General features: G+C 31.9%; 1 protein-coding gene across 2 annotated transcripts in view; it reads right to left on the reverse strand.

The window, feature by feature from the left end:
* The window catches only part of CDK17 (cyclin dependent kinase 17), an 80,617-nt gene that overhangs the window by 13,827 nt on the left and 54,446 nt on the right, over positions 1 to 12,344 (reverse strand). For both annotated transcript variants that reach the window (XM_087814838.1, XM_016221785.2), the window contains 5 exons: positions 12,180 to 12,305; positions 4,102 to 4,158; positions 2,893 to 3,007; positions 2,057 to 2,151; positions 1,466 to 1,528 (listed from right to left, as the gene is read on the reverse strand). In XM_087814838.1, coding sequence (XP_087670964.1) covers positions 1,466 to 1,528; positions 2,057 to 2,151; positions 2,893 to 3,007; positions 4,102 to 4,158; positions 12,180 to 12,305 — 456 coding nt within the window. The remainder of the gene's footprint in view (positions 1 to 1,465; positions 1,529 to 2,056; positions 2,152 to 2,892; positions 3,008 to 4,101; positions 4,159 to 12,179; positions 12,306 to 12,344) is intronic.

Raw genomic sequence — 12,344 nt, forward strand, 5'->3', positions numbered from 1 at the left:
GCCCTGACTAAATAGTGAGGTAGTGCTTGTTTAAACATTCTTGCTGCACACAGGCTGAAAACTGCTATATTAGAACTTTGAGAATCAGCTAAGGCAGCAGGTGAACAACAGGCCTAAAGAAATTCTAAGCAGCAGAGTTTCTACACTACATATTTATGTGTTTGTTTTGTCTAAAATTACTATTTCCATATATTCCTGTTACTTTTTATGTTTGGAAAAAGACAAGCACAGAATTAAATTTGCTATTTAAACAAATAAAATACTTTAAGCCAGACATGTAGACCTACCTTAAAAGATATAAACCTCCCAAATCTTTGTCAAATTATAACTAAGAACTTATTTTTTCTTTCCAAATTATTGCTAATATGAAAGCAGGAAAAAACAAAAACCACAAAGAGAAACATATGCAAATGAGATTCACAACAACTTGCAAAACAAAATGTAAAATATGATGAAAACAATTCTTAGAGAATGTATATGGAAATACACTTAAAGCCCTATTCTAAAATTCTTGGCAATATGTTCTGAGCTATCTTTTAGTAAAAGAAACTGATTCTCCTTTATGTCTCCAAAATTACAATAAAAAAAAAAAGTAAGTTTAAAGTTAGTATCTACAGAATTGGAACTATCTCAAACACACAGCCAGGACAGTCTATTTCCAGAGTAGTTTCTCACAAACTGTAGGCTAAGTTTGGATAAATAAATCTTTGCTAAATTTGGAGTATACCACTCTGGTCAAAGAAACCTACTGTAAGAACACAACTGTATCAAATGTTTTTACTTGATTTTACTTTTACTTGACTTTTGGGTTTCATCTGGCAATGATTATTATGCCAAACTTTTCTGGCATTACTTGCATCTTTAGATATATAGGTAAGAAAACACATTAATTATCTCATGTTTCTTCCTGACAATATAGACTGGTATTTCCAGCTTAATATTCATAATACTTGTATATGTTCCTGGCCTTATTATTAGATTAGTAACTTGAAAATTAGTTGGTGTTTCATAATTAAGTACCATTTTAAATATGTTTGGGGAGTTTACCATTTAAAGAAGGCCTTTCTTTCGCAGAATGTACTAATCATTTGTATTTTAAGCATCTGGATTTTTATGTAATAGGCTTTTTGGTGTGGTTTTTTTTTTAAAGCAGATTACACCTGTAAATGTACTCTATATCTAAGAGAATCAGTGTTATAACGTGAAAAGAAATGTCAAAAGTGGTTTTTAAGATTTTTGAAACAAAGCAGGTTCTACAAAAAGTCTGATCTTAATACTATAGTGTAGTTATCAAAAGTTCTGATCAAATTTGTTTAGAGGATAGTAACTTATTTAAATGCCAAACAGAAAATTCTAAAGCAGAATAGTTATCAAGGTAGTATATTTCATTAAGTAATGTAGTTTGTCTATGCTTAGGGTTTGTCTCTGCTTTAAACAAAATTTAAAATTACACATTAAAACATACCTTTACATTGTGCATACTCATGATGTTTCCACAATCATCCATGTACTGTTTCAGGTCTTTATCCTGAAAAAAATATAGTTTACTTTGTGATACAGGGTTTTCAGAAGGCATGGCCAATTTACTTAAATACTATTAATAAATACTATACATTAAAAAAAAGTTTTTGAGGAGATATTGAATGCAACACATAATTTAATTAAATACCAATATCTAAACAAAAATGTCCCTGGGCCTGTTAGAAAATACAGTTTGCTCTATGTTTTATTAAAGCAAAAATAGCCCTGGCTGGTGTGGCTCAGTGGGTAGAGCATCAGCCTACATACCAAAGGGTCTTAGGTTCAATTGCCCATCAAGGGTACCTGGGTTACAGGTTCAATCCCAGGCCCCGCTGGGGTGTGTGCAAGAGGCAACCAATAAGTGTGTCTCTCACACATCTATGTTTCTCTCACACACTGATGTTTCTCTTTCTGTCTCCCCACCTCCCTCCCTCCCTTTCACTCTCTCTAAAAATCAATGGAAAAAATATCCTCTGGTGAGGATTAACAAAAAAAAACCCAAAAAATAAATACTGAATTTTTATTAAATGCTTACCAGATACTCAAAGACCAGAGTCAAAGATTTATCCGTGTGAACAATGTCATGTAAGGTAACTATATTTGCATGTTTTAGATCCTTTAATAGTGAAACTGCAAAAGAGAAAAGAAAGTCAATTATTGGTCTGTGGTAGCCAGTCTTTATAAAAACCTGAGGTAAGTTTGACATAAATTATGTTTAAGATTCTCTTAAGTTTAAAACAATAATTCACCAAGGGGATATGCAGTAGAAATATTTTAATAGAGTCAAGTTTTTTTCTTTTCTTTTATGACTCTAGGTTTGATATTTTTAATACTTAAAATTGTCCCCAATATAATAATAATACTCTCTATATTATCTTCTGGTTGTTCCTCAAAGGTTAGCTTATTGAGACTTCTAGGATTAATTAGATATTAAGTGCAAGGCACCTTTTTCCTCCAAATTGCTCATCAGTACCTCAAACCATTTTCTAGATAATCTCTTTTTTAAAAAATGGTAGCATGATAGAAATATATTTACATTCTGTATATACTAATTTATAGTTAGCTTTTCCCAAAGTGCCATTATATAACATTTCCCAGTGTCAAGTATTTGTCTATGACAATGATTTTTAATGACTTCATAGTATTTCATAATAAGCTATAAATAATATAATTAACTAATTCCTTTCTGTTAAATATTTTGGCTTTAGAGATCAGCTTTTTAAGGCCTAAATATATCTTCCAGTCATCTATTATTTCTATATCTGAGCACTTTTTACTTACAAAAAAATAAACTCATTATGTGGCTTTGGTTTTAAAATGTTCTATATAAATTCTACAACAAATTTTTATTCACAAAAGATCAAATTATACCTTCTCTTATAGCTGTGCAGGGTGCACCTTCTTCATGTTCCAACCGGATCTCTTTTAATGCCACCAAATTCTCTGTCAATTTACTTCTTCCTTTATATACTGTCGCATAAGTACCCTATAAAATATATTTATCAAAGACATAGCTAAAGTATCACGAAGAGTGTATCTATACCACCTACACAATAAAGAGCCCTAACCAAATTTCTAAGTTCTAAGTATATGTTAAATTCTACCTTGAAAGGAAAACACCACAATGATTAGTCTTGGTTTTCCTGTATCTAAAAGGACATTCAGTTCTGTAAGCACAGCTTCTATACTTAAAACCATACAGAGTGCCTTAAAGTATAAAAATACAGTAAGTATATCTAATTCACTTTCTATACTTTGTATCAGATTAACAACTGGATCAGTAGCTTTAGAATCAAAGGTTCTTTACACTGCAATAGTATGTGGAGATTAAGGAAACTAACTGAACATATTGAAACTATTACTAACATATTGTTAAATTATAAAAATTTGAAACTATTACTAACATATTGTTAAATTATAAAAATTTTACTGGTTTTCAGAATTTTTAAACATTAACTCTCCTTTAAAAAACAAATATATTTTACAGATTTCTTCTATCACTGCCAGGATAGCCCTCAAACACTCTTAAGGATTCCCTGTTAATGAATTCTTATTATTTTCTTTGCCCTCTCTCACTCTGGGAGGGAGACCATTTCAAAATTAGTAGTAGCAGCAAGTTCAAGAAAACCAAGGTCTTATTAGCCAAGACTTTCCTTCTGTGACACATATCTTTATCTTAAAGAGAGTATTTTGATTTTTCACAGGTTTGAAGTCAAGTAATTTCCCATATGACCATACAGACAGCAGATTGCCAGGAGGCTAACTAATAGATATCTAATTTTGTTACCAAGGAAGCTCAATATTTTGTGCTTCAATAAAGATTACAAGGCTATAGAAATATTCATTTTTTTCCTCCAACTGATAGGGTAATTTCAAGAATTTAAGGTTTTTTCTTTCTAACAATCCATTGTCTTTTCAGAACAAGATAAGAATTTTCAGACAATAAAGTTTACATTTATGAACTTTCAGACAATAATGCTTACATTTTTTCCCCAGGTTGGTAAAAACTACAGATTAATAGAGAAGTTTAGATAAGAAGAAAAAAAAGTCTTACATTTTTAAAATAAGTATTTTACTTACCTCTCCAAGCTTCTCCAATTTGATGTAGGTTTCCATTTTCCCAAATCCAATTTCTGACTGAAAGGAAATGATTATAAATTTAGTATTCTTAAAATTTCAATTCACCTCTTCCTCAATTTCTGAAACACTTCTGCTCTAAAGAGTATCTTAGAATAGAAAAAAAAAAATGATTATAATTAAATTGTTGAACATCTGTCAAGTTTTGCAATATACCTGATATTAGAACATTCAAGAACATCAAAGTTCACAAAATTGTCAACCTATCTTTTATATAGATTAGTTAACATTCTGCTATAAAAAAATTGTTTTATTTTAAGACCTTGAGATTTTAAGATAACAAAGAATTTTATAAAAAAATGATTTTTTAAACGAAACTACAAAATAAATTTTCTACATATTTTCCTTCACTAATCTTTTGCATTCCCTAGGAATGCCTTTGAGCAACAAAGTACTATTTGTTTCAGGTTTTCCAACCGAAATATAATGAAAAAGACAACTGCAAGTTACAACCTATTATGGATCAGGAAAACGGCTGACACTGAAGCAGCTAAAATTTAAGTCTAAATCTGGCCCCCGAAAAAAAGGGCTTTAAAAGTGAGTTCTCAAAACCATTGCTTTTAAACCTTGAATTTGTCTGCCTATTTTGCATGGAGTTAAAAAAAATGAGGTAAATGGAATGCACTCAAATATGTAATGGAAACTCAATATTTAAAAACTAAAAAAAACAAAACAAAAAGCCCTAACACAAAAGATTTAGTAAAAAGGAGAAATAGAGAGAGATGGAAATTAGGTATTGAGAGAACAGAAAAATAGAAAAAAACAAGCAGGAGAAGAAACTAAGAATTTTCTTAACATTACTTTCTAGTACTCCTGGCAGATAATGAAAAAGACAATAATAATGTAAAAAAAATAGGCTTCTCATTTAGAGTGGTGACAATATCCTTAAATAAACAGCCAGTAAAAGGAAATAATGCTCTTTTATATAGAACCTCAGCTGTAAAAAGTGTATCAATTATGTTGCATCATTAAATTTATGTTTTAGTCAAATTCTGGAGGTTTAAATATTCAATTTTTCTGTAGGTGTTGAATAGAATCTGACAAGTAGATTTTTAACGTCACTCCCCATACTTTGAATAGGATAAACATCCCAAAGCTGAATGACCAAAAGCAGCAGAGGCCCCTCAAAGGAACTGTTTTTATTGTTTTTTTACAATGATATATATCAAGTTAAAAAGTCACGAGGAAACCTGCATATCCAACAGTACTTAATTTAACTTCGGTAAACTAATAAAAAAACTTTGGTCACAGGTAGTATCATTGCATGATTGAAAAATTGCTTCTTTTTGCACTCTTTAAGGCCTATATGTAGTGTTTCAAAAAACTTTAAAATATGAAGTTCTGGAACCATCATAAACCATCCATCAATGTACTATCTTGTATATGACTCAGAGATATTAAGTTCTTGCTTTCTATTAACCAACTATGCAAAATAATAAAGTAAAACTATAATAGACAACACTTTCCAAATACAAATGGAGTTTTTTAACTTTAACATGGAAAATGTTGAAAACAAAATCTGGTACATAAAAGCCTGATTTTGAACACTCTTTTAGTTTACATAGGATTTTTACAGCCTATTTACATATGATCTTAAATACCTTAAAAATAAAAGAGAGGCTTATTGCCAAGGTCACACAAACTGATAGAACATGTTTATTTTCCTGTATCTATCTCTGGAATTCAGGTTCTTAAATTCACAAATACGAATTTTAACTCTTGTCATATATTTTATGAAGGAAAAAACTACATTGAGAACAAATGGAAACTAGTATAAACAAAGCAATAAATATACCTGAAAAAAAAATTAAAATATCATCAACTATAACAAGGAGAAGCACACAGAAAAATGTGACTGCAAGCTAGGAACTTGTGCTTATCAGGAGTCGGGCTACTGCTCTCTTCTTCACCCTTTTCTCTGAAATAAATAAACAGCAGCACACCCTTAAAACATCAAATACACTTGGGTCCAGGGGTGGCTACGACAACAATGCTGGGGTTTGGTTTTACGGGCGTGTGAAGTAGATAACAAATTCAATAATGTAAAGATAAAATATTATAGAGATTACTGTTATATGAAGTACATACGGAATAAACTATAAGGGGTGGATCAAAAATCAACACAGCAAAGAGTAACTCTTCAAAGGATGAAATTTAGTGCTATCATTAAAATATGCTGAAAGTCTGCTTTTAAAAAAGGAAGTAAATACTGTACTATCATTATAAAGTTAAATTTAAATTTTAATAATTGAGCTATAAAATAAACAGCATAACTAAATTCCTCCCATGCAGGCAGCCAGAGAATTCAGACAAAAGACAGTTTACCAATAAACTGTCAGAACCTAATTCAGAGAGTAAAGCATACCTACTTCATCACCCATTTTAACAATTTCAAACCCTCAAGATTTAATAGTTATGTCACTTACTGAATCTTTAAATGGAATTTTTAGAAAATTCTGCTTGCATATTTATCTGCGGAACATGACAAGATTAACAAAAGATATAATGACTAGCTTGTTGACATGCTCTCCTACAGAAATTATTCAGAGGACAGAGGACAAAGCTCATTTATTCAACATTTACCAAGCACAGTGCTAGGTAACTGAGGATACAGTGAAGATGACAAATATGATTCCTGTTTTTATGAGTTCTGTCTTAGATTATTTTAGAATATTTTAAAAGTTTCATAAATAAAGAAATAGCTAAAGGAATGGAACAAGAAGCTTTGTATTTGAACATAATATAAATCTCCCTTAATACTGCTTTCTAAAGAAATATAATTTTTTCTGATACTTCATTTTTCTAAGAAAATACTTGGCTTTTTGGCAGCTACAAGCAAATTCCTGTTCAGATGGCTCTTACCAGGATAAGCATATGAAAACAAAACAAAAAATTCAATAAATTATAATTTATAACAGCCTCCCTATAATTCAGTGTAACCTTTAAGTGGTATTGAGCATTATGGGAGACTTCTTGATTACCTTGGCTCTGGCAACATAATCTCTGTGTCACAGTTGTAATGATGTATTAATATGCTGGCAATGGGGTTCTAATTGAGCTTCAAAACAAACGAAGTATGTGCAAAAGTTCTGTAGCTGCCATTCTAAAAGTGAATGTGTATATTAGAAACACTCAGACAAAGGGAGATTTTCTCAAACACCCCATTTCCCTCCTGTGAGAATTACCTAGTTACTGTTACTGACAGAAATGTGTTCTTAGATCTGTGGGGTGCTGAAAAGAGACTGAGAACCTCTATGCTACTGGGTCATTGTGTCTTAGAAAAACTGCTGTTACCATCATCATGACTATCTTAACCCTGTAAATAATACGGCAAAGGTAAATTAAGTTGTGGGCAGACTTTGAACCTCATTTTCACACCCCATAATATATTCACTATTTCTGAAAGGCATCAGGACTTGATAATTTTCTCACTTACTCTTAGAAACAGAAAGGACTACATACTATCTATATCAGTAAGGCCATGAATGAGGACTCCAAAACTCATTGTTTAGTAAGAAGCAGATTCTTAAAATGTGTACAACCTATAATTTCAATATAATGACAAATTTTCATATAAAGATTTTTGGTCTGTTGACGTTGTGCTTAATAGTCTCACAAAACGTCCACTGGGTATGTCATCATTGTAATTCAACAGTGCTCTAATGAATTTTGTTTTTAATGAATCTTGCATGTGGGTTTTCCCACTAGTCTAATATTCCATTTATTATCAAACATAAATGAGTATTAACTAGCACTTCACCAACCCAATAACCAGTGTCTTTGACATGAGACATGATGATTAAAATGTAGTGAGGTGCTTTAACCTGAGATGTGATGACTAAACGTAATGAGATGTCCTAGATGGGATCCTGGGACAAAAAAAGAACCTTAGTGAAAAACTTGGGAAATGTGAATAAAGTGTGGAGTTTAGTTAATAGTAATGTGCCAATGTTGGTTCCTTATTTGTGACAAATGTACTAAAGTAATGTAAAATGTTAACAATAGAGATAACTGGGTATGTAGCATATGAGAACACTATAGTAGTACCTTTTTTTTTTTAATCCTCACCGGATATGTTTTTTTAATTGATTTGAGAGAGAGAGGAAGGAACGGGGTAGAAATATTGACCGGTTGCCTCCCGTACATGCCCCAACCGGGGATCAAACCAACTTAGGTATGTCCTCTGACCGAGAATGGAACCCAGAACTTTTTGGTGTACGGGATGACGCTCCAATCAACTGAGCTACCTGGCCAAGGTCACTATAGTCTTTTAAATTTTTCTGTAAATCTAAAACTATTATAAAATTAAAATTTATTTAAATAAAAAGTCAATGGGAAGGATTCAGTTAAGAGGAAGACTGAATATACATGAGTGTATAAGGATAACAAATACTCTAAGCATTTTGAAGAGATGGACAGGAATTTCAATCCCTCAATATTAAAACAAGGAAAGAATAGAATGAGTACAAGTATAGGTAGATTGGTACATTTGTTACTTAAGATATGAGGGGGTTTTTGGTTAATGGCTTCTTTCTTCATTATGATGTAGAAGAGATTATCTGCTTGGAGCAAGAGAGGAAGAGTTAACCAGAAAAAGATAGCAGGGTAGCCACACAATACTGAGGGTCCACTTGAGGTTGACAATAACAAATTTACAAAAAAACCAATAAGCCTTATTGTATGTCTTTCTCCAGAAATGAATTCTGTGACTTGTTTCTTAATTCCTACCCAAGCAAAGGATTTGTTATTTTGACTACTTTACTTATTATACATTGCTTATTGAAAATATGAAAATACAGTTTGATACTTTTAGAAAGACAAAACTAAAATTTTATATTTTACCTTAAAAAAAAAATCTTATTTTTTAGATAAAGTGTATACTATCCATAGAAACAGAAGCGCTAACACGTGTGAAGAATACTTTTCTTTTCCCATCTCCTTTCCATTTTTCCCTAACCCACTCCTTCATACATAAGCCTAGGTTACTGAACAAAAATTTTCTAATATATTTCAAAAGAAATCATGCTTTAGTAAGTCAGATGAATAATGAAAGGGATGCATTAATAGAAACTAAAACACAGCTGGCATGATTAATCTGAAATCTATAAGCCATTTCAGATAAAAAACTGAGAGAGGTGGGCAGGAACACCCAATCACAATAAAAACTCCAGTCACTTTTAACATTCATTAGAGGGCACTGTTTTCCTTAATTTCATGTAGATCTGATAAAGCTCTTAAAATGATAGCTTTAATAATTACATGGTGATTGAATCACACTTTTAGTACCAATCTGAACATTTAATAACTTCAAAATTTATCCTAAGTACCAATCTTTAATAAAAACTGATAGCCAAACAACACTTAACCAATAATCAAATGACAGAGTTATTTGAAGAAAAATATCTTCAGCAGTGATGCAGAACTATGATGATGATAAACCTGTACCAAGAATCAAGTGAGCATTACACTTTTACCTTACTGTACATTGGTGAATGTCAAATAACAATGTGCTCATATTATACACAGCATAAAATAATTTTATTCTTTAGAAGATATAATCAAAAACAGAAGTTTTGGTGAATAAAAATATGCCAGGATATAATATATAAAAAGGAGAGATATAACAACTGCTAGCCCCCAGGAAGCCTCTTCCACCGCTCCTTCCTCAGACACAAAGTCCAACTGGGTGCCACGCCCTGCTCATTTTACCCCTCATGGTCCCTAGACCCTGCTCGGATTTTCCATTCCCACATGACTTGCACGTCACCCTTAATTTTGAATAAATTCCTAATTTATCTCCTTATCTCTAGTCTTTCTCTCCTCCTACTTCATCATTTACCCTTTTGTTTAAAGCTATTGTTTGAAACAAAAATGTGATGTCAGTCCTTATTTAAATAGATACCTTTGAGGTCCTTCCATTACATGGGACGAAGTCTGTTAGCCTTGGCCTTACAGTCTGGATCCATCCTATCCGTTCACGCCCTCCTCTTTAATATTAATCCACATTTACCCTTCATATCAATTGTAATAATACCTACATTTATACCTCTGTGTGTTTTGTTTTGTTTTGTTTTTTAATCCTCACCTGAGGACATACTTATAGAGAGGAACGGAAGGAAGGGGAGGGGAGAGAAAGGGGGGAAAGACAGACAGACAGAGACATCGCTGGATTGCCTTCCTTTACAGTCTCCAACAGGGGATCAAACCTGCAACCCAAGTATGTGCCCTGACTGGGAACCAACCAGCAACCTTTCAGTCCACAGGACAATGCTCAGTCAAGCGAGCCACTCCAGTTAGGCTCTACCTTTTGGTTTTAATACACGAAGTTTCCTCTGCTTAGAACACTCTTCTACCCATTGTCAACCTGACAAATTCCTACCCATCCTTCTAGAGCCAGTTAGAGCACTGTCTCCTCTGTAAGTCTGTGATGTGCAAGGACATTTTATTTGCTATCTCTTTTGTTGTTTCATAGCACTTTATATGTACTTCTTCTAAAGGACTATAGCCATCAAAAAGAAATCCTCACATATACAATCACCTGAATTTATATCAAAGATGACACTGCAATAGTGAAAACTGCCCTTTTAATAAACAGTGCTGGGTCAATTGCTACATGCTAGAAGATATTTGCAAGACATATAACTGGAAAAGGTCCTTTACACAGAATGTATAAAAAAATGCCCATAAATCAATAAGAAAAAGGCAAAAAACCCAACAGAAAAGAGACAACAGACCTGAGCAGTTAATTCACAAAAGTATCCAATAAACATTAAAAAGTGTTCAACGAGCTATACACCTGAAACTAATAAAAAATAATATTGAATGTCAACTGTAACTGAAAAACAGAGAATCTAATATAAAGAATTTTTTAAAAAGTGTTCAGTTTAGTTTATGGGAAAATGCAAAATAAAACTACAAGATAACAATCATCAGAAAAGCATAAAAATTTTTAAAAAGGGACAATTATCAAAAACAGGCAAGGAGAGAAACTAGAATTATCATGTACTGGTGATGAAAGTATAAATTGGTAATTGGTACAACCACTTTGGAAATTCTTTTGGCAGTGTCTAGGAAAGCTGAACATATGCACATAATCTTATCCAACAATACCACTCCTAGGTATGCACCCAAAAGAAATGCTTACATACATTAATCAAAACACATACAGGTGTGGTGATAGAAGCTCTGTTTGGTAACAGCTAAAAACTAAAGCAACAAGAGACTGAAGAGAGTATAATATTCATACAATGGAATAAAATGTGACAATAAGAACAAATGAACTATAACTATATACAACAACCTAGATAAAACACAAGCATAACACTGAGCCCAAGAAGCCAAACACAAAAAGATACATATTGTATAATATGTGGTTTAATAATTTATATATTTATAATTAAAGTTCAAAAGTCTAAATAATCAGAAAAGGAATATCAAAAGCATTTTTAAAATAAGAACATGCATGTAAATGAGGATTTTAAAAAGTCTATCTAGATATTAAAATATACTATAAACATAATCAAAATAGTAGAAAACATATGGGTAAAATGAATCTTTGGCATTAAAAGAAAGGATAATGTCTACAGCTGAGGAAGTAGGAGTCAAAAGTAAACAGAGAGGTGGCAGAGGGGGTTTCTGGATTTCTGAAATTTTCTTCTATTGATCTGGGTACTTGGTCATATAGGTATGTTAACTCAGCAAAAATTCACTGAGCTATACAATTATGGTTTATGTACTTTTCTGTATATCTAGTATATATTAATATGTATATTTATCTAGTACATATTCTATACATCTAGCATATATCAATAAAATTTAACAAAAATAAAATAGAACACAGCTTAAACCCTATTCTAACATGCAACTGTAAACACTTAAAAATGGGAAAAAATAAAATCCAGAAAGAAATGTAATAAAATTTAGCTATTAAAAAACTAAATATAAGAATATAAAATGTTTACATCCAGAAAAATTAAACAAAGCACATCTGATGCTGTAGGTATAGGAGACTAAAAACTTACTAAGGAAGCTCTACGAGATCTTCGGCTCATTGGTTGATCAAATGGTGGACTGTTTATCTGAAACTTTTCAAGATATCCATCAGGTATTCTGATATCTGCAGGCAGTGATAACCGCTTATTTAAATCCTTAAAAAACAAAACAAAACAAAAATATTTTTGTAGGTA

The sequence above is a fragment of the Miniopterus natalensis genome, chromosome 2 (genome assembly GCF_054644295.1).
Source record: "Miniopterus natalensis isolate mMinNat1 chromosome 2, mMinNat1.hap1, whole genome shotgun sequence".
NCBI classification, from domain to species: domain Eukaryota; kingdom Metazoa; phylum Chordata; class Mammalia; order Chiroptera; family Miniopteridae; genus Miniopterus; species Miniopterus natalensis.